The following is a 24,298-nucleotide window of genomic DNA, read 5'->3' as shown; positions in this document are numbered from 1 at the left end:
CATGTAATATCTATTCTTCATATTCACAATGAAGTTCATTTTCATTTGCAACGGGGGAATAGGTGGCTCTGTGGTAGAAGGCGCGACAGAGACATCCCTTAGGCATGCCAGAAAACTATGACCGTGGTTTCGAATCCCAGATTAGTCTTGATAATGTTTCTAGGTTCGTCAACACAATAAATTCCCGTTTCACTGAAGTAGTAAACGACAAAAACCCCCGTCACTAACATCAAGCTGGCACGAGACGAAATAAATAATGTCCAACGCGGCGTCAAATCCAGCTCACTCATCTACTTCATATTCAACAGATTTCGACCTTGCTCTTGATTCAACTTTTAAAGTTTACATAAGTGTGTAATAAAAGCTCTGTTGCTTAAATGAGAATGGTTGGTTGTTGGTTGGTTTGTTGTTTAACGCCGCACTTAGCAATATTCCAGCTATATGACGGCGGTCTGTAAATAATCGAGTCTGGACCAGACAATCCAGTGATTGACAGCATGAGCATCGATTTACGCAATTGGGATCGATGACATGTATCAACCAAGTCAGTGAGCCTGACCACCCGATCCCGTTAGTCGCCTTTTACGACAAGCATAGTCGCCTTTTACGGCAAGCATGGGTTGCTGAAGATCTATGAGAATGGGGAATCATTGGTACCGGCGTATCTATCCCGATTTCTTTCTCTTCTCGGTTTTTTCTACGCCCATAAATGTAATCGATAATGTCATAACAAGAACAGTTCTACCAACCCATTAAGGAATCTCTTCTTGTGTTCATACACATGGACATTAAATAACCATTCAACACTTTTCTCATTGTTAAACAATTACCCCCTGCACTTCAGTTACATTAAATACCCACGCACTTCTATACTGTGTTTCAAATGAAACGTACATTTCAAGTGTTTTCTCCGAGTGTACATCTTTCATTTACGTCACTAAAACGTTCAGCGTAACAACGTAACAGCCGAAACATTGCACGAGAATAACTAACCTGAGGAGTAGAAACTATACCTTTCAGTTGATTTCATCATATATTTTATTTTCATTTTAACATATCTCAAGTGAACGGTATCATGTCTCCTCTTATGTAAACGTATTTATGATATGATACGTGTATTGCATATGTTGTTTGTTTGTTGTTTAACGCCACACTCAGCAATATTCCAGCTATATGACGGCTGTCTGTAAATAATCGAGTCTGGATCAAACAATCCAGTGATTGACATCATGAGCATCGATTTACGCAATTGGGATACGATGACATGCATCAACGAAGTCAGCGAGTCTGACCCGCCTGCTCCTGTTAATCGCTTCTCACAAGCATAGGCGCATTTTACGGCAAGAATGGGATTCTGAAGACTTATTCTAACCCGGATCTTCACGGATGACTGCACATGTCAACCGTGGTATTTCCTTTGCCTGTAGCGTTGTTATCGGACAGGTCTTTCCCAGTTTCTACAGGTGGCTGTTTGTTCCAGCTGTAGGAGCGTTATATGCTATGAATAGGATAAGGTATTGCACCACACGTGTGATGACAATAGAGGAGATGGGATGACCTTGTTGTTGAATGTCTTGTTTGTCATACCGGCGGTCCAGGTTCAAATCCCAGATTTGGTATATCTTATTAACGTTATATTTTGTAATAATGGACCTGAGTCAAATTAGTTTTATTTAACTATGAATTGTTATAAATTGAAGACAAATGAAACTCTACCACTTAGTATATTTTATCATATGCTTCATTTTCAATTAAAAATATCTTAAGTTAGCGATATTATATCTAAAAAGATTAACTGTACTGGCGTTATTAACGTTATATTTTGTAATAATGGACCTGTGTCCAATAATTTCTTTTTCACTGTCATAAATGGTTAATAGTGAAAAAAAACTGAGGACAAATGAAACTCCACCACTTATTTTATTTTATCACATGCTTTTCATATACCTCTCAGCTGATTTTACCACAGCTTGACTTTCAATTGAAAAATGTCTTAAATTAGCGATATTATTATCTAAAGAGATGAACTTCACTGGTGCTGAGTCAGCACTCAGAGAATACTTCTACATGGTTCTATTTCTTCCTATATCATTTAATGGAAAACTTTTAAAAACATGCAAAAATATTTTGCCGCATAATACACAACTGCTGGTGAGTACCTCAGACATCTTATCTTTGAAAATCAATAATTTCTCTCTTTTCGACACAAAGATAGATTATTTCAAATGTGGTAGAGGGCATTTGGTTGCAAATTAATTTTCCTGTCTCCATTTACAGAATATATTTTACACAAAATCACGCAGCCATAGATTGCTTCTTTCAAACTTTTGCAAGAATGAGTGATGGTTGGACAGAAATAATCAAATTTAACAACAGTTCTTTCAATTACAAAAACACTCGGTACACATTCTTTTTGTTTTGGCCATCAATCTGCGTCTTCCGGTGTAGTATAGGTCTTCAGCAACCCATGCCTGCCGTAAAAGGCCACTATTCTTGTCGTAAGAGGCGACTAACGGGATCGGGTGGTCAGGCTCGCTGACTTGGTTGATACATGTCATCGATCCCAAGTGCGTGGATCGATGTTCATGCTGTCAATCACTGGATTGTCTGGTCCAGACTCGAATATTTACAGACCGCCGTCATATAGCTGGAATATTGCTGAGTGCGGCGTAAAACAACGAACCAAACCAAAAAACAAACAAACCAAAACCTGATACTGTTACAGGGGCAAAGATAATTCAATTAACAAACCATTGGTTCAATGGCTCCGGACACATAACGTAATTTCCTTTTGATGTCTGATTTAGAGCGACTTAGTGTTTTCTAGACCCAATAATTATTCAATCACAGCAACCACTATACTATATTGTCAAATCTCCATAGTTGCAAAGGAAACATCTCGACCGCAGATGTTATAATAATTGCATGGTGTGTTGCTCAAAATGAAAACCCGTTTTCTGATAATAGCGCATCTGAAATTGGCCTTTGCAGACCACCTCTAGGGGATGTGTTCGTTGTAATACATTTTGCAGGACATGGCGAAAATTGCCAGCCTGTCTTGTTATGTTGTCAGATTTCATCATTCCGCTTACGAGACACGTGTTCAATCAAATTGTTGAGGAAGGAAGAACTCGGTTGGTATATAAATGACTGGGCAAGGGTAGCCATAAATATTGTCTTCGTTCACCATGTAAAACCCAATTCGTGTATTGAATGAAAGGATGAGGTAATTTGTAATATAATCACTTTATTCGGGACATCTCTGACGAAATGTCCTTATGATTGCACTGACAGATCAAGTAAGTGCATCATTACATCGGCAAATGATTCAGAAATGTTGAGTCGGCTATTTTAAGGAACAGATCATTCTGTCTTCGCTAAGACATTTGATTAACTCTGATAATCATTTCATACAATTACAATCGACCTTGTATTCCGGTGCATAAACCAATCTAATTGCCGTGGATTATACAGCGATTTCCGGTAAGCCTTCTGTCATCCCTGTGTCAATTGTAAATCTGACGGTTTCCTGTGGCAACATTCCCTCAACCAATCCACTTCTTCCAAAACGACCTGACTCAATTGTATTAAATGTAATCATTTCGTCCACACGAATATATCGCACCAAAGGACTATTTTGTGATGAAATGTTGAAATGAGGTGTTTTTTCAACAACCACAAAGGAAAAGGCAAACAAAAGTACTTAATTGCATTTCCGAGATGTGTTTGTGTAACGTAATAGACTGTATCATCTGAACGGCATTGCCATCCCTTTTAGTAAGTGACCTTGACGGATATCATGACGATATAAGCGCTGGATCTAGACACATAATTTAAGAGTTACTTTAAAGGTATTGACAAAAAGTTTCACTGAAGAAAGTGACCGTAAGGTAACATGTTACTTTCGAAATAAACGACGAGTGGGAGTTAAATATGAACTGTACACTAAAACACCAGGAGGGGCCAGACAATCCAGTGATTGACATCACAATCATCGATCCACGCAATTGGGATCAATGACATGTATCAACCAAGTCAGCGAGCCTGACCACCCGATCCCGTTAGTCGCCTTTTACGACAAGCATAGTCGCCTTTTACGGCAAGTATGGGTTGCTGAAGACCTATTCTATCCCGGAATCTTCACGGGTCTCAAACAGCTTTGACATCCTCTGTACCGATGTGTTCGTTTCACCTCTGCGATTATCGGGTTACGGAAATTTAATTTCTTAAAGACCAGGATAAACATACGAGAGGAAAATCTTTTTGATTTGTTTCTATTTCCTATCTTATCCTGTCAAATCAAATGTAATGTCGATCTGTATGACACCAGATACATGTACATCTCGAAAATACCATAGTTATTCTCAGACATAGTCTGGTATTTTACGTTATTAGTACCCTCTGAAGGCCCGGGTTAGAATTGTTCTTCAGCAAACCATGCTTGTCGTAACGGGATCGGGTGGTTAGGTTCGCTGACCTGGTTGAGGCTTCCAAATTCTAAGAAATCTGTTCGTTGTAACATTAAATCATGAGACTATCTCTATCATCAGTTGAGTGGTATGGTTGATTGGGTGGCAACAGTGGCTACTGATGATGAATAGCGCTTGTGTGTGTGTGACTACCATTATAGCATTCATTATGTCTGTGTTTATACCTGTCTTCCATATGAATTGTGACCCGTGAAGATCCGGGATAGAATAGGTCTTCAGCAACCCTGAACATGAACACTGAGTAGAATTATCTATTTTTGTTGAGTGGGGTGCACATAAAATTGACTTCATAGTCTTGACCCGTGAAGATCCGGATTACGGCAGTCAGTGAATAATCGAGTTTGGACCAGACAATCCAGTGATTGACATCATGAGCCTCGATCTAAGCAATTGGGATACGATGACATGCATCAACCAAGTCAGCGAGTCTGACCACCTAATCCCGTTAGTCGCCTCTTACGACAAGCATTGTCGCCTTTTACGGCAAGCATGGGTTGCTGAAAACCTATTCTACCCCGGAATCTTCACGGGTCTCTCCCGTTATGAATAGAGGCCAATGTCAATATACATTTGGCATTTAAACTAGTCTAGACCAGAAGACATTTGTTTCTGTTCGCGAACACCTGGTGTCATCTCTGAATTACACATTTCATATAATCCTCACAGCTATTTGGCCTTTTTGCCCCCAGTGAAATCTGTTTCGTCGGATAGTCGAGACTGCTTTTTTTCTCTTGCATTATCTTATATTTTCATGATCAGGAAACTCAAGAATCTTTTTTCCTTAAACTTTAACCCATTGAGCTGCTACCTGTCATATAGTCATGATCAAATGTAGGATTTCTCATTACAAACTCAAAAGAACAAAATGAAAGGACATCTTTACAGGTTTCAACGGATGCCAGCAAGAAATAACCTTTTTTGCAAAACATCAAACCAAATAAAAGTCTTAAGATCAAAACGTTGGTACTGGTATTAATTACAGTAAAGGGCATCTCCCGTCAACACATGGGGCAACTTCCATCGCGAGTCAATGGCCAATACCATGATTCATAGTCAGATCAGGGAGTACTGGTGGCCCAATCGTCTTAGGCGCCGATATTTGCTTGCGAGATTTTCGTCCTTTCGTCGTGGGTTTCAATGCAAGATTCGCGATCATTATAAAATTTTAATTCTTGAAATGTAAGAACCAAAGCCGTTCTCGTGGGTTTCAACAAAGTGATTTAAAGCTTGAATCATTTCGTGCCTTCCCCCAAACTGACGCGAGAAAATGATAGGTGTTCAAAGGACGTTAAACCAAAATCACACAATAACTCATTAACAAAATCAAACATTTCCCCGAAATGTCATTGCACTCAAAAACATGGTTTTACGTGTGATATTCCGTCTGCTAATTGCTGAATCTCTGTATTCCTTATAGTGCATGCTGATTGAATTACCTATGACAAAGCGATCCTATGTTTTTACGTGATTATTGTAACTTATTTTCACGGTCATTTGTTCGCCACGGTGAGGGGCGGTGGTGTAGTCTCAAGGTCAAAACTTTCGTTCGTCTCGTTTACACTGTGTGAAGCCCTTATATCTGATGGCGAGGAATGTCAGATTGTAGTAAGACTGACAGATGCAAAACCCTCCTCTACATGCACCAACTCACGGTGAAGCCTTGTCAACTTTGTATCATCTGTGAAGCCGGTTTCTGGTGTCCCTCGCCATGATATTGCTGGAATATTACTGAAAGCGGCGTAAAACAATATTCACTCACTCACTCTTTATATCTGATGTGCCGTTAGATTGTAGACTGACATACGCAAAACTCTACCATACGTGATATTTCTAGAATATTGCAAGACGCGGCGTAAACCTTTCCTCCTACACACTTTACTGAATATTGAGCAACAACGTGCATGTACATACAAAATTTATTTATTTGGAGTATCAATCTACGATTATATATCAAAGGGATACTTGAAGAGACCAAAGACCGCGATAAGGGCTTCTGAAACTCTACATTTATATCGTCAACGCCAGGTTATCTGCCGAAACAGATTCCATTGGGCATAAAAGGCAAAATAGTGATGAGAGTGATATTAACACTGAAACTCAGTGATGACACCAGGTGTTCGCGATACGGGTAAACGAGTCCTGCTCTAACGGTAGAACCTGCCACTCGCAAAATTTTCATAAATAAGGAAGTTTTTGTTTTGCCTGACACCGCACACGGCTTGTAAGCAATCGATACTGGATGGTTTGGTTGGTTTGTTGTTTAACGCCGCACTCAGCAATATTCCAGCTATATGACGGCGGTCTGTAAAAAATCGAGTCTGGACCAGACAATCCAGTGATTGATATCATGAGCATCGATCCGCGCAATTGGGATCGATGACATTCATCAACCAAGTCATCGAGCCTGACCACCCGATCCCGTTAGTCGCCTTTTACGACAAGCATAGTCACCTTTTACGTCAAGCATTGGTTGCTGAAGACCTATTCTACCCCGGAATCTTCACGGGTCGATACTGGACAGACCAGTGATCAGTATCATAAGCAATTATCCCCGGCCCGTTGTTGTGGTACATCGCCACATTTCAACCACATCACCAAGCACGACCACCGATCCACCACAGTAAGTGCCAGTGCAATAGTGTGAAAACTCCCCGTAGAGGCCATAGTAAGGGACAGTATCGCGCATCGCGTTGACAAGCAGCATGTCATGCTTCATGTGAATTCCACTGAATGTCTACCAGAAAAATTAACACCACGACAATCCTATGCAATAACGAGATAGCATACAAAGTGATAAATACCAGCATCATATCAAGTATCGGAAAGACAGCTGTATAGTGACGTGACGAATGAAAGATGTTACCCCTGAGCTATCCCACTGCGTCATTATGTGTCTGCTTGAACTCCCACACGACATGGATACTAGGAAATCGACTGAGGGGCAAACGAAAATATACCTCGTGTGTTTTTTATGTAATTGGAAATTGAAAGAACTGTTAACTTTGATTATATCTATTTATCTTCGACAGTTTATAAAACGTAATCTTTGGCTGAGAAATGTTGTGTGCAAACAAAACTCGTTCAATGAAGACTGGGGTAAAAATGATTTTGCAACCACATGACCCCTTACATGCTTGAAATGTTGTTAATATGTACCGAAAAAAGCAATCTTACTGATATTCAAACAAAAAATGCCTTAGATACCAGCAGTTGTGTATTATGCGAAAAAACTTTATTGTTATTTTCTAAAGCTTTAAATCAAATTATATTAAAAAGATTGAACCATATAGATGTATTCTTTGAGTGCTGACTAAACGCCAGTACAGTTCTTCCTTTTAGATATAATACCGCTAACTTGAGATATGTTTAATTGAAAACCAAGCAAATGATAAAATAAAATAAGTGGAAGAGTTTCATTTGTCTTCAATTTATAACCATTCATAGTTTAATCAAACTAATTTGACACAGGTCCATTATTGCAAATATAACGTCAATAAGTTATACCAATACTGGGATTTGAACCTGGACCGCCGGTATGACAAACAAGACATTCAACAACAAGGCCATCCCATCTCCTCTATTGTCATCACACGTGTGGTGTAATACCTTATCCTATTCATAGCATATAATGCTGCTACAGCTGGAACAAACAGCTACCTGTAGAAACTGAGAAAGACCTGTCCGATAACAACGCTACAGGCCAAGGCAATAAATACCACGGTTGACATATTCAGTGCACGTATCACACCATAAATACGTTTAGATATGAGACTAGACATAGTTTCCTTAAAAGTCTATAAGAATCTCAAAGATAATGACATTATAGCAATTGTGTGAGTGGAAAAAAACTATTTCATCATTCGTGATTAGGTACAAACGAAGCAGAGAATGATTTTCGCAAGATTTATCTCCAATTTTACTTTGTAAGACGCCCGAAGGAAGAGGGAGCTATTTTGCAGGTAAAATCGCCCACGCGTTCAGACAGTCGTGTTTCAAGCCTTACAAATTATGTTAGTGAATCCCCCCGAAATAACATGACCCCGAGATGTCGCCAGAGTGTAGTTCAGACGGAAAAACACGTCGCATTATTGTAAAAAGTGACATACATATTATTACACACTGCTTTAAAGATGAATATGTAAGCGTAGAAGAGAATTCTCTTACTTTTTGAATAACGAATGTTTCTTATAAATCATAAAGACAACTTAGAGATACAAAGGTGGCGGATCTGCATTGTTACGGATAGCTGTCACTCTTGAAACTGATGGAAATAAAACGTCATTTTTTAAAGAAAGAATGAAACAGGAGCTCATCGCGGAAACGGGATTGAGGAGAAAAAGCGAGAGTTATCAATTATTCGTTGTTTTTTTTAATGCTGAATTTATACCCTCGAGAACGGGGACATCATGTGATAGCACTTCTTATATCCATCTGTCGATTAAAGCAAGTTGAGGAAACTTAAGCATTATGGCTTCCTGTTGCATTGGTCTTATCAAAGAAGCTCCGCTACTTCATATCTTGTTGTAAGTTATTATTAAAGTCAGATCGTGGTTTTATTCCCTCTGACGTGACTCGACATTATTAATCTGAGAGTAAAGGCTGCATGAATGAAGTGAGTGGTCACTGCTTAATACACTATAGAAGATGCAGAGTTTATGAATAAACCATATGAAAATGAATTATGCATTATCTAATACCTCGAATAAAGAATGAATGGATGCGGTTTTGAAGGAATATATGACTATTTACTTATCGCCACAGCAGCAATTTATTGAAGAATGAAAAATGAGAGCAAGAAGATGACCCTGTATCTAGTTTCTCTCATTGACTGCGTTGGGGATATTTTGGATAAGGAAACTGTTCCCATAGTTCGGATAACGATGTGATTGCTATGGACATTAGGAAAGGTAAAGCTCGTATTATATGTCTGCGGATGAAGACCCATTGTCGTTGGAGTGACGAACATGCTGGAGAAGGAATCCCATATCGTGGTTGTAGTGAAATGATTATTTTTGTTGTTGCGGAGGGTAGTTACGCTTCTGAGACTCTAATTATGTTTGGGGCGAACATTGTGAACAACTCAGGGAAGCAATGCTACAGGATACTGCTAATACATGACTCCGGCAACACAAATACCTGTGCATCAGTTATCAGCCTCCTTCGCTGTCTTGCCTTGATATCAGTACATTCAATTTGCCTTATCCTGTGTAGGAACTGGAAAGATTAACCTGGGATGAGGGAAAATGCGGTGAGGTATAGACCAATAATTGGATTGGATGATAACAGCATGACATGAAAACAGACAGAGGATTACATTTGTCTAAACAAGTGATATTTTCAGATGATCAACCATAGTCGAGACTCGAAATTCATTAATATCATCAGACTCTAGTCTTGCGACAAACTGAAATAGAGCATAGCCGTTCGGCACTGTGACTAACCTAGCTCAGTTTAAATTACTTCAGAATTAAGATTAGCTCACGTATCATACGTTCTGTCGGAATATCAATAATATAAGATTTCCGAAATATAAATATCGTGTTTTATGTCTACCATAGACTACGTAAAAAATCCTTGTTGAAACAAATGAAATATTGCGTCAATTCTTTCTAATAGCCCGGAAGGCGAAAGGTCGGTGGTTCGATGATAACAGTTAGCCTGCTTGTTGCTAGGCGTAAACTAGAGACATTCAAATTAAACTGTGGAATGGTATCTCAGTTGACTTGTACTATATAACCAAAAACACTCCGGATTTGTACAAGCAATCACTTACACATTCACACCCACCCACGCACGCACGCCGCTATAAGATTGAAATTATCTTAAACTACGTCAAAGCCCATTTCAACTCATCATCTCTGGTGTATATTTGAGTTCTGCTATTTGTGATTCTTATATAAAATAGACACTAGTTTCTGTTGGCGTCATGGTAATCGTCCGTGGTCTACCACCTTTTTCATGTAAATAGTTTACAAAAATGTACAGATAGCACAAGCTGGTAGAGGTTGTATGTCACTATCCTTCCAAACACGTCAATCCGATGCCGAGCACTCCTCGGAAACCACGCAATGGATTGTGATATATTCTAAGCATCATGTGTCTATTCGTTTTAACATTGTTTCAAAATATCACCACGTAATATGTAAGCTTGATAAACATGGTTGTAATATACATAATTGTAAATTATGGATTTGCTTTTGTTTAGAAATTATGAAACAAGACTCAAAATCTCATTCTGAAACAATTCGCAATTATACCTACGCACATGAGAACGCCCACGGATGACAACCAGTCAACTGTTATTAGTAGTGAAACTATTGAATAGGTCCTTTCACTCATTCTGCCAACTCGATGTCCAGTAACGGGGAACTTGGCTTTACAGTGAACTGCGCACAGACGCCGAGTCTCCTGTACACTGGTCATTGACCCCAGGAATCAGGAATTTTGCCAGAAAGTCAAGAACATTAGATAACGTCAGCCTATTTCTTTCACCTACGTAAGGCAGCTACTACTAGTATTCAAAAACAATGATTCTTTACTGGCATCATCAAAACCTGTTCAAATAAGCGGGAGAATAGTTTTAGCTTTCGAACTCATGCATCATTTCTTCATGTGAACAAAACATTACAAACCTTGTCCTATTTTTATCATTGATCCTAAATACAATTCTGTCTTCATATCTAAAACATGTTGCAAAAAACTTTTGAAGACTTACCACGTTTAACTAAAATGGCATCTATGACTTGAATGAAGAAATTATCAAGAGTCAGCCAGCATAGATCAGGCAGCGACAGAAACATTTCCATTTGTGTCTACCAACATATCAGGTTTGAAAATCACTCAATCCTTGGCACGACCATCAGGATATTAGAGAAAAACTTTCATTCATCGAATAGCCTGAAATGCAGTCGACTTTATACGATCTCGAGGGAAAATTATTGGATTAGACTCTTGCGTACAGCAATGCCATATATGGATGTAATGTGATCAAAATATAAAACGTTGTTACTCTTTCTAATCAACGAGCTCTTTTGAGTCTGTTTCTGGCATCACAAAGACACGACCGCAGCTAAGGTCACAAGAAAGGACAAAGGACAAATTATACAGTTGATTTGGAGGATTTATTGCCCCTCCTTCAACAACCATTTCGTCTGCATACAGAACAAACAAGACCATACTCTACGTCAGCAACGTTTGCTAATGGACGGCTATCCAAACAGCTTTGAGTCCACGTTATCGACTAGAGAGGATAGTTCTTGATATTGCTTTGAAACGTTTGGCCAAACCAGAAAAGTCACTGAATCAGAAAAGGGCCGCATGTTCCAGAAATAGAAAGATTCTCAGATAAAAATCAGTTTCCCTAAATGCCCAACAGTATTTCAAATTTCAGTAACCACTTTCATTTTCAATACGAACACCATTGCATGCAAGCTGTTCAAGTATAGGAATATGTTGCAGAACATGGAATTGCCAGGGTACACACCACTACTAGTGGCTGCCAAGGCTCATCATATTGCTTCCACCCCATTGGTCACATAAATGAAGGTGACTTCTCTATAGACAATAAAAATATTAACCTTCGTCATTTATTCACATTTGGCCTAGAGGATACAATTCCTCGTGGGTGCTGTGACGTCATAAGGAAAGACAATAGCAAAAATAGCACTGTGTGCGGACTACAAAAGTTTTATTTTTCTCTTTTTAGTTCGTTATGTAATAAAAACATTATTTAATGACATTTCCTCATAATGTCTACCTTCAAATACATTGTAATCAAATATTACATCTATAAACTGCAATCATTACATAAACACTCATAAGTCGGAAAATGGGACCTTGCAGAAAATGAGTCCAAATGTTTGTTGCCATGTATCTCTGTAATAAATACGAATTGAAGCTTAATATTAATTGTATGTTTGTGGTCCTGAGATACTGTAGTTTAAGTCAAAACGTGATTTTTCTCCCATAAGGTCCCGTATCTCATGGTTGGTCGCATATATGTTTCCCAATATGATCACATGGATGGGCATGTTTCAGGACACACGTCCGCGTATTTTGTTTAACCTACCAAAGTGTGCATATCATATTTAAAGGCAATGTAATTTCAGAATTTGTCAGCGAAGAAATGTGTATTATAAAACCTCGGGGACCATGAATACCCGTGATGTCCACGTTGTAATAACTATTGGACCTTTGGTCTGTGGCCTAGGTATAAAGAAGAGGATGTTAACTGAAGATCCTTCAACCTGAAGACATGTCCATTCCTCTTTTGTACTGGATTCCAAAGATCTATAAACCTCGAGACAAAGAGATATATATTGCAGGGTCCAACAAAAATGTATCACCAAATCACTGTCTCAACGCTTAACCATATTCTTTCATACAAAGAAGAAAGGGTTTTCTTTATATTTTCATAAAGGATATGGGACAATTTGCAAGTGGAAGAAATAACATATATATAGATTTGAAAACCTAAAAGGATTTGCTTGAGCTTTTGTAAATCGCACAAAACAACTTTTGACTTTTCAACTTTGTAAACCAGAATCCCACACGAGACGATTAAGCAAAACCTCCGTTCCTTGATCCATGGGACATTAGTCCCTGAACGTGTCGACCATAAATATACTTGCATTTCTATCTTCAAAGGTTCAGGACAATTTGTCAAAAATGGAAGCAAATCACATTTGAAGTCCAATGAGAAAACACGAAGTGCAAAGTTGGATTTCCTCACAGATAACATTGGTGTGAATTTTTGCGATAGAACATTTATGCCATTGGTAGACAACCCCCTGGGAACCATTTGTTCTCCCGTCGATGGTGATATATCTTTGATGCATATGAATCGGAATTTCATTTTGGATTGGTTGATAAAGCATCGGGAATTTGGCCAAGATGTATAACTCTGAGCTACAGGTACATGTATATCGAAGATGTGATATTCAATAACGACCAATTCCCCTGATTTACCCACCGGAACAAGATATAAAAGAGACCAGTGAAACTGCCATACAGCTCCAGCCTTTGGTGTCTAAATTCCACAACGTTAGAGGTACAATCGAGCATGCTCTTTTCCAAAGATATTTTAAAGAGCGTTACACCAGGTTTACTCAAAAGTTGTTTCATCAGGGTTGCAGTATGTATTGCCTTGGTAAAGCTTTCAAAAGTTTGCGGATATTTCTAAATTTGACGCATTGTGACCAAAATGATGTCCGATAAAATTCCCCTTTTTGACTTGTATTATATGTTTCCGTGTTTGATTTTAATGCAAGAATGCTACGGTATTGAGAGTATAGATCTTTTCTGTGATTTCAAATAATGTTAGATCTCAGGTTGACGTACGTATAACTCTCGCGAATGTTGTGAGTTATATTCATTAAACATAAGCGACAAGAAAACTTTCTATAATCATAAAATATCACCAGGAACCACGAAAAGCAAAGTCCATCGTACGATTCCGACTTAATCATAAGCGAGTGTTAGTGAATCACTGTCAAAAAGTGAGGACACTATGTGTTCGCGAAAAAACGTATTGGTGATAGGTTTGTCATTGAACTCATCAAGACTTTAGGAGACTTCAAGTAAAACCAGGAGACTATTCAAAAAGGTTATATATAGACTCCCTGGTAGAAAGCGTACAAAATATCACGCCTCTAAGGTAACACCTGACTTTTCACAATGTTCATATAATTGCATCTTCAAAATAACTTCTGATATGTGTTGTATTATGACGAGTAAGTTTTCTGTGTTCAGTACCTCGAACATGGATTTCTATCCTGTCACATTTCTAATGTATGGAAGACACATACCGTCAGGTTTGATGTATTAGAGCGGTGCGGCCAGGGGTATCTGAGGTGATCAGTATGTATCAAGTGCACGCGTTCTCAGTATCTCTGTATATAGATAACATATCAAAATCTCGGTTTTTAAGAAGAGGGATTTTCAAACATTTTATTCACACCTTTTTACTTTTCTAGTGATGTACTTTTTACACAGGTGATGCCGCACACGCGTACACATTCACGCCTTGGTATAGCAGTACGCGGTAGTGTTAATGGTCACAGCATGTGAGGATAAACTAGCTAGAGACTAGATGGCCCGACACACATTGAATGGACAGGTTCTGTTCACCTTGCAGCGTATGGGTACCAGGCAGGATGAAGAGACTAGATGGCCTGACACACGCTGAATGGACAGGTTCTGTTCACCTTGCAGCGTATGGGTACCAAGCAGGATGAAGAGACTAGATGGCCTGACACACGCTGAATGGACAGGTTCTGTTCACCTTGCAGCGTATGGGTACCAGGCAGGATGAAGTGGTTATGTGAACGAAAACCTTCAAGCGCCAATCAAGCAGTTCTATACTTCCGAGGGAGTCAATCATCGTCATTATTGTTGTTGTTATCGTCATCATTATTATTGTTTGCTGGAATGGTTTTGCGATCGCTGCGCCACTCTAACCGTAGTGGATACGTGGAGATCCATGGTAGAATAGGTAGGTCTTCAGAAACCAATGCTTGCTGTAAAAGGCGACTATGCTTGTCGTAAGAGACGACTAACGGGATCGGATGGTCAGGCTCGCTGACTTGGTTGATGCATGTAATCGTATTCCAATTGCGTGGATCGATGCTCATGATGTCAATCACTGGATTGTCTGGTCCAGACCCGATTATTTACAGAACGACGTCATATAGCTGAAATATTGCTGAGTGCGACGTTAAACAACAACTAAACAGTTATCCCACGTTGAACGTTGTTCTAGTCATAGTAAATAATGTTCCTATAGCTAGAGCAAACAGCCACATGCAGTAACAAAGAACGACATATCATCTATATAAACAACGCTCCAGGCTACGGCAATAACACGGCTGACACATATGCAGTACACGTATCACAACATAAATGCGTTAGATATGGGACGGGATCGGTTATAGCGATCGGGTGAGGGAAAAAGCCACCTACTTCTTCCTTCTTAATTAGCTACAAACGAAGCATGAAACCTATCTTCGCTTGACTTGTCTCTGTTATAACGGATTTAGACGTCCTAGAGAGCTATTGCGCAGGTGAAATCGATTCAGGCATCTTAAAGCCTACGGGTTTCACATAAGCGTGTTTCAAGCCTTACAAAATTATGTTGGTTAATCCCTCTGAAATATCATGACATCCAAGTGTCAGCAGTGTGTAGTTCAGACGGAAAAAAACATGTTGTTGATTTTTTTTTTTTTTTTTTTGGTTTGTTGTTTAACGCGCACTCAGCAATATTCCAGCAAATGACCGAGGTCTGTAAATAATCGAGTCTGGACCAGACAAGCCAATGATTAATATCATGAGCATCAATCCACGCCCCTGGGATCGATGACATGCATCAACCAAGTCAGCGAGACTCACCACCCGATCCCGTTAGTCGCCTTTTACGACAAGCATGGGTTTCTGAAGACCTATTCTACCCCGGAATCTTCACGGGTCCGGAAAAACATATCTCCATGTCGTAAAAACTGATGGACATATAATTACACACCGCTTTAAAGATATGTAAGCGTAGTCAAGAATTCTCTTACCTTTTGATAAACGAATGTTTATTAATTTTATAAATCATAAAGACAACTTAGCGATACAAAGGTGGCGGATCCGCATTGTTACGGATGTCTGTCACTCTTGAAACTGATGTAATTAAAACGTCATTTTTTTAAAAGAAAGAATGAAACAGGAGCTCATCACGGAAACGGGATTGAGGAGAAAAAGCGAGAGTTATCAATTATTCGTTGGTTTTTTAATGCCGTATTTAATCCTCGATGAAGGGGGACATCATGTGAGAGCACTTTTTATATCCATCTGTCGATAAAATCAAATTGAGGGAACTCAAGCATTATGGCTTTTTGTTGCATTGGTCTTATTAACAAGGCTCCGCTAATTCATATCTTGTTGTAAGTTTTTATGGAAGTCAGTTGTATAATTCAGACGGCAAAACACATGTCGAATATACAAATATGTCCACACTCCTTAAATAAATATGTTAACTTCTCATCTACTTTTTCAAAATAGTATATGAACCGGTACGATACAAAGGTGGCGGATTTGCATTGTTATCGACGGTTGTCAGTTGGGGAAGTGGAGTCATTAAAATGTCATTTCTTTAATGAGTTGTAAAGCTCATGGCTGAAGTGGTTTTGGGAGAAAAGCGACTGTTATCGATTCGATTTTTTAGTTTTTCTAATGCCGTATTCAACCCTCGAGATGGGAGAAGTCATGTAGTGGCACTTCTCAGAGCCATCTGTCGATAAACGCAAGTTGAGAGGAACTTAATCGTGGCTTTCTGTTGCATTGGTCTTAAGAGGCTGAGCTACTTCATATCTTGTATTAAGTTATTATGGAAGTATTCCCACTGACCTTACTGAACATTATTAATCTGAGAGATATGGTTGTATTAATGAAGTGAATTGTAACAAACGATAACAGATGCCGAAGATTTAAGGAAGAAACCATACCACAATAAATGCCTGCATTATTTAATACTTCGAATGACACAATGAGCAGATAGGCTTTTGGAAAAAAATTTAAAAAATTTACTATCTGCACATCTGCAATTCATGACGGAATGAAGAATTTGAGCAGGAAGATGACTTCAAATCTAGTTTCTCTGTTGACATTTTGTTATAAAGAATCTGTTCCCATGGCTGTTGCTTACAGTTCGGATATAGAAACCGTCTTATGGTTGATATGGACATCAGGAAGCTCTTCTGATGTTAGACCTGCCGAATGGGAAACTCTTGTAGCTGGAATGATGAACATGTTGCATAAGAAATCCCCGAAGAAGCCTTTATTGCTTCTGGTTGGCTGTCTGGATAAAGACTCTCTTGTTCATATATGTTGGAGGTCTCTGTCGCTGCGGACTTGGAATGATGAACATGTTGCATGAGAAATCCCTAAAGAAGCCTTTATTGTTTCTGGTTGGCTGTCTGGATAAAGACTCTCTTGTTCATATATGTTGGAGGTCTCTGTCGCTGCGGAGTTGGAATGATGCACATACAGGATAAGGATTCCCTATCATGATGGAGGCGGACAATTTGGATGAGGTTATACTTCGAGATCAATCAAATAACGAGCATGTGTAAAAGGAAGGATGGACTTGTAGAATAAAGATTCCTTATCAAGGTAGTGACGGACAGTTTAGATGAGGAGCATTCTCTCAACGGTTTCTGCAGACATGATGGGTATGGAAGTTCTTGAAATTGGAGTGATGAACATGCTGGAGAAGGTATCCCATATCGTGGTTGCAGAGAAATGATTCATTTTGTTGTTGCGAACGGTAGTTTCGCTACTGAGACTCTCATTCTGTTTGAGGCGAACATTGTGAATAACTCATGAAAGCAATACTACCGCACACCGCTAATACATGAGTCCCGCTACACAAATATCTGTACATCAACCTCCTTCACTGTCTGTCGAGCCCCGATAGCAGTACATATGATATGCCTTATCTTGTGTAGGACTGACAAGATTAACCTGATGAAGGAATATATAGTGAGGAATACATCAGTTACGAGTTAGGTCAGTTACATCGTATTGCATAGGCTGATATTAACATGACATGAAAACAACACGTGGATTACATCTATATTAACACGTGATACTTCCACATGATCATTTATAACCATGAACCTAATTTAATTAATTTAATGCCTCACAAAACGTATATAAAACATATTTTATGAGGTTTAGCATTGTGGATGAATAGCCTTAGGATTAAATTTTCATGTAGCAATTTCGTATAATCGGAATATTAATTACAAATAAGCCCTAACTATATAAAATTAATGTTTTATTTTCATTTTGTCTTTATAATGACAACCAAATAAAAACAATGAAAATTGCACGATATTATTAATTAATGTACGATTATGTATGATAGCTGTAGTGTCATACAGGCTTCAGATGTAGGTTTGAGTTCTCCAGTGTGTAATTCATACATAACAGACACTAGTTTCTGCAGCCGTCATGGTAATCGTCCATTTCATAATTGACCACGTACTCTGTTGCAATGGAAGACACATTCGTACAAGAGTATCTGTGTTGGAAATTGCCTTCTAATTTTAGCTATCCAGCAGCCTTCTATTTAATCAGCTATCACACACATTTAATCATTCAAATCGAAGCAGTACATCAGTACCTTCGTTTCCGGAAAAAAGTTTGAATAAGAAATAAAGTTACAGATGACAAACACTGTGGAGGTTGCATGTTGCTATGCTCCAACACACGTCAAGCCGACGATCTATACTCCTCCGAAGCGTTAATCATCGGAGGGAACATTTGGAAATATGTCCATTCATTTTAAAATTGCCACAAAATATCACCACGTAATCTGTAGCCTTGAGAAACATGGTTGTAATATTTAGTAAATTTCGTTTTATAAGAAAATAATCAACCACGATTCGAAACCTCATTCTGAAACTAATCGCAGTCTAACCTACGCCCATCAGAACGCCAACTGGTGGTAACCGGTCAACCGTTATCAATAGAAAAACTATCAAATAGGTCGTTTCGCTTATTCTACCAGCTCGATATCCAGTAACGTGGGCCCTGGCTTTTACATTCAAGCACACACAGACGTCGAGTCTCCGGTTTCAGCGGTCATTAACCCCTCAGGGGCTATCAACAGGGGTAATTAGTCAGGAATTTACTATAAATTCAAGACAATTAGCGAACGTTAGCCCATTTCTTCAATATCACAGCTAAGCATACTGCGTCATGCGGATTAACATAATTACGAATTTAACTAAATCTAAAGACGCTATTGTACGACAACAGTCACACAAATCTTTTGCATAATCAGAAGAAATCTCAGTGAGCACAGTCCAGCCATTGTTCAATTCCGATTATGTCATGAGCATGTGTTTATGAATCACTATCAAATAGTGATGATACCAGGTGTTAGCCGGACACCCGTCGCAAACACATGCAGAGGCATGTCCATCGTTCACCTGCCCAAACGGTGGCTTTGGTATAGAGTTCATAGTTTCAGTTGCAAAATCCCATAATTTGGTGGTTTCATGTTTTGCTAGTGTAGTTGTAACATAATTTTACATGTAATTTGGTACGTTGGGTTTCTAGGATATATTGACAATATTATGGCTTGTCAGCTTGGATTAAAAAAGTACAGATCTTCTGGTTAGATCTCAGGTAAACATGAATATAGCACTCATTAATGTGAACATCCTTGCTTGGATCAGGGACGTTTTGATTCTTGTTCATTAAAAAACGTATTGGTGATGGGAGTGTCATTTAAGTCCTCAAGACCTTTGGAGAATTCATGCATGTGTCACAACCAGGCATCACTAAAAGTAGAAATGGATGACGTCTCAACTGCAACGTCTGACTTTTCACAATATATTTTCAAACATACTTGTGAGACTTGTATAACGAGAAAGTATTTCTGTTTTCAACACTCCGAACATAGATTACTAGCGTATAGACGACATACTCTCGGGTTTGATGCATTATTAAGGCGTTACCGTCAGTGTTGTCTGACGTGTGTATATTGTGCACGAGATTATCTACATAGATAACATGTCATCATCTCGGGATCTAAGGCAAGACACTTCTCTCTACTTTCATTATTGATGTTTTTACGCCGCTTTTAGCAATATTCAAGCAATATGACGTGGACATAAGAAATGGGCTTCCTACGTTGAACCTTTCTACTTTTGTTATTCCCAGCTGAAGGATACGCGTGCAAGGTAGTACGGGGTCCTTTTCACTGTATACAGGTCACAGCATGTGAGGTGAGGTGAGGTGAAATGGGGTTTAACGTCGCGTCCAAGATTATTGCACTTATATAGCGACGTGCATGCACGTGTGTGTGTGGATGCTTGTACTAGTCCGGTCTGATGCCGATTTATAGTGCTAGCCCACTGAGATACAATGCTGCAGTTTAACATGAATACCCCACTCAGACACAGTATACTGACTCCGAGCCGACCAGTCCTTGTTTTAGCCCCTTAATGCCGAGCGCAAGACAGGGTAACAACAAGTACCATCTTTTAACGTCTTTTTGTATGACACGGCAGGGGATCGAACCCCGGACCTTCCGCTCTCCCAGCGGACGCTCTACCACTAGACCACGGAGGCGGGCCCACATCATGTGAGGTTATGATGACTTGAAAGTAGATGGCCCGACCCCAATGAAAAGGCTATAAACCGTCACTGTGTCGTAATAATATAAACATGCTAGTTTATGAAATCGCTGTGTACGAGTGTCAGGTAGAAGGAAAAGGTAACGTGAATTAAAACCCTCCAGCGCCAAACATGCAATTTTGGTTGTATACTTCCCAGGGTTGAATACCATAATAACAATCATCATCATATATTTCATTTCCTGGATGCGTTTAACCTATACCACTGAGCACTGGGTACTGGACCAGCAACGGGCGGACTGACCTGGGGAATATGTAACGCTTGTGACGTGTGGTTGGGTTATCCTTCAGCAGTATCTTGACATGCACTTGAACCCGTTACTATCAATTCGGTTATCTTGAAACTGATTCGCAGACCATATCCGTGTATGAAACATCTCATCTGAAGGCTCACACGCTCAATCTGAAGACCTCCATCGTAAAAAGTTCAGTGCTCACTGGCCCCGCGAATGCTCAACTGTAAGTTGGATTTAACGCCGCTTCGAACACTAATTCAGTTTTTCCACAGCGTGTCAGCTTGATGAATAATGAAAATAAGTGATGTAGGTTTCAGATGTTTACCACTTGGTGAACTTCACTAGCGCAGTTATGGTACTGACAAACATAGAAACATAATCAGAGCGATGGGGATTTGAACCCGCGATCATAGGTTTCTGGCATGAAATAAGATGTGCAAGAAATGAAATCAATGTAATTAAAATTAGAATAATTTCCCAAGAGTCTTGTGTATTTTCTCAGAGACTCGTGTAATTCCACATGGGCCTTAGGGATTTCATCGTTAACCCATGCAGGATCCGGGACCTGAATTAACCCCTTACTTCCATGCTTTGGCATCCTAACAGAGTAATGAGGATTGCATGTGTGGCTGCTTGTGTCTCACCTAACACCTTACAGTACCTATCAACTAAAGGTTTGGCTGTCCCTGACGGCAGGGATCATGCTATCAAATATAGGTCTGACTGGCCCCGCCACAATTATTCACAGACCGCACTGAACTAACAGGAATGCCCCTGGATGCGGCGTGAAATAACATTCACTCACACACCGTGGGGGATTTCTTGTTCGGAAATGTCATTTTTACACTTTTTGTGTCTGTTTTTGGGGGGGTTTTTTAACTGTTTAAATGAAAGAAAATGGCATCTTAGACGGCACCACTGATGTCACTATGACGTCAAGGATAATGAAGTTAAACAACTTGTTGACACGAAAAACTTTCATTCATCGATGTGTGTCTCCTTCACACACGTTCACCTTAAAGGATATTTTTTATGGAACATACATAACTTGCTCCAGGCAGGAGGGGAAAGGTCACACGCCAACTTGATGGATAGCATATGGGGTTCTTTATGACAGATGTCACGGTCTGGGTCTTCAAAACACTCAACTATTTCATGTCACAATGTCACGTTATTCAACAGTACATACAACTGCTTCCCTAACCTCCTATCATGTTGTGTCTCCTTTCTCGAATCACCAGTGCCTTCCTACACATATCCCTCCCTCCAATCGATCACTGCACTGTCATTTAACTATGTGCTTTAATGTTGATTTAACATTAGATCCACACTAAACAGACGTATAACCGACATGTGACAAAATTATGTTTCTGTGTTAATTACGTCAACATCTGTTCCGGTATTGACATTGCTGAAAAAACGGACCCCGGAAAGTGTTATACGTGTTGACGTGTCACTTTGTACAGACAAGGAAAGGGCTGGTGTAAATAATAAAATATCAAAATATATATCAACAGAAACTCTCTGCTCATTCTTACTAAACTATTTCGGACAAAAATACTCCCTTTTTGTCATTATCGAATAACCGAGTACCACATTTCAGTTGTTACATACATACAACACGCCAATAATAACTACTTGCCACACTGTGACACATGGTCATACATAATGAAGGTTTACACAGCACAGTCTAAAGACAGATTTGTGACATGTATTACACAGATTTGTGACATGTATTACGGGTCCAGGTTGAAAAAGAGCCTAACAACCACACAACGCCAGGCCCCACCAGCTTACAACGGTGAAGCAACAGGTAGAAGAAAAACCCTCTCTATGAGAACGTACAGTAAACAAAGCCGACTTACCGCACAGTATTACGACGAGCAGGGCAGTAGTAACCATAATGAACACAGAACACGTGTAATATCTCCTCATCTGTATCACTTCGTTGTATTCAGATTCTTCCAGATTTAAATTTCTCCTAGGGCCCCAGTTTCGGAACCTACTGCCGTCCATCGCTGCTAGCTAACGCTAGCAAGCTACACTTAGATCTGAATCCCATCCTGCCGATCCTTTCTGCCTGATATATGCCACGGCCTGTTGTTTGTCACCTTCGCAAAAAGAACGCCTCTGAACTTTCACTTAGGAACCGCTCTATCTGAAATAGAAAAATTGCTGTCCATCGGATAATTGTGACAAATCTTTATAAGTCACGATTCAATTTTCTAAATTTGTTTAAAAATTCTCCAGAGAGTCCGCCCGCTGATAAGATTTACAACCCGTCGGAAAGTTAGTTACAAAGCAAATGGGGAATTCTGTTTCAAAATGACAGAGTTTGAAGTGTTTGGGACAGAAGTAGAAATAGCTCGCTGTAATAGCCGTTGGCTAAAAATATCAGTGGACTGGCCGATCTATTAAGCATACGAGGACAAGATTTGATACGAGAGACCCACGATACTGAAGGCAACATACACGTTACGACCTCAAGTAGACGTTGATGATGTAGATCAAGTTGCAGCGGCAAAACAGTTTTACTGACTTCTGAAAACGCGCCAGTGGCTTTGTATGTTCTTCACTCTTGCAGGTGTTTGGAAAAGTGGGCATCTTGAGGGAGCGTGGCGTGACGGTTTATTGTTTATTGACCCTGCTATCACATGGACGGAGGGGTCAGTTGAAAACACTGGGAAATGTGCTATCGATTGGTTAGCTTTTATTATTGCTGTTTGTGGTTTGGATAGCTATGGCTTATCGAATTCCTCCTTTCAGAGGTAATATGTGAAGATCATTATATTGTTTATTAATTAGGACGACCATACGTGGCATACATAAGTGTTCCTATTATAATACAAGTTAGTTATATAAATGTTTCAACAATTACAGTAATATGTATCATTCATTCGTTCATCCATATGTTCTTATCTTCATATTTAATCCATTCAAAAGAAACTCCCATGAAGATTCATATTCTGTATAAGTTATATTTATAGAGATACAAAAGTGTAACCCAAAAATATATCGTAACAATTCACAACTGTAGTATTTATATTTATATGTACATAAGACCGCCTCCGTGGTCTAGTGGTAGGGCTCAGAGCTAAAACAAGGACTAGTCGGCTCGGAGTCAGTATACTGTGTCTGATTAGGGTGTTCATATGAAACTGCGGCATGGTATCTTAGTGATCATGAGCTAGCACTAATCGGCATCAGTCCGGACTAGTACAAACAGCCACACACACGTGCATGCACGTTGCTATATAAGCGCAATCTCTGACGCGACCTTAAACCCAATTTCATCTCCCCTCACATATTGGAACAGGTATAATTAAACGATATAATGATAGTTTCTGGGGAAAACACGGCTCAAAATAACATCTCATTTAAACCC

At 39.4% G+C, this 24,298-nt stretch overlaps 1 protein-coding gene across 1 annotated transcript in view; it reads right to left on the bottom strand.

Annotated features, from left to right (window-relative positions):
• LOC139474806 (relaxin receptor 2-like) overlaps positions 1-22,963 on the bottom strand; it is a 93,481-nt gene extending 70,518 nt beyond the window's left edge. Inside the window, exon 1 of the mRNA XM_071257930.1 lies at positions 22,779-22,963. Within this exon, the coding sequence (XP_071114031.1) occupies positions 22,779-22,929 (151 nt within the window). The 5' untranslated portion in view covers positions 22,930-22,963. The remainder of the gene's footprint in view (positions 1-22,778) is intronic.
• Positions 22,964-24,298: the final 1,335 nt, after the last annotated feature.

Source organism: Haliotis cracherodii, unplaced genomic scaffold (assembly GCF_022045235.1).
Source record: "Haliotis cracherodii isolate W230 unplaced genomic scaffold, xgHalCrac1.p SCAF_3, whole genome shotgun sequence".
In the NCBI taxonomy this organism is placed as follows: Eukaryota; Metazoa; Mollusca; class Gastropoda; order Lepetellida; family Haliotidae; genus Haliotis; species Haliotis cracherodii.
Note: the sequence above shows the minus strand (reverse complement) of the source record. Positions and strands in the feature narration are given on the sequence as shown.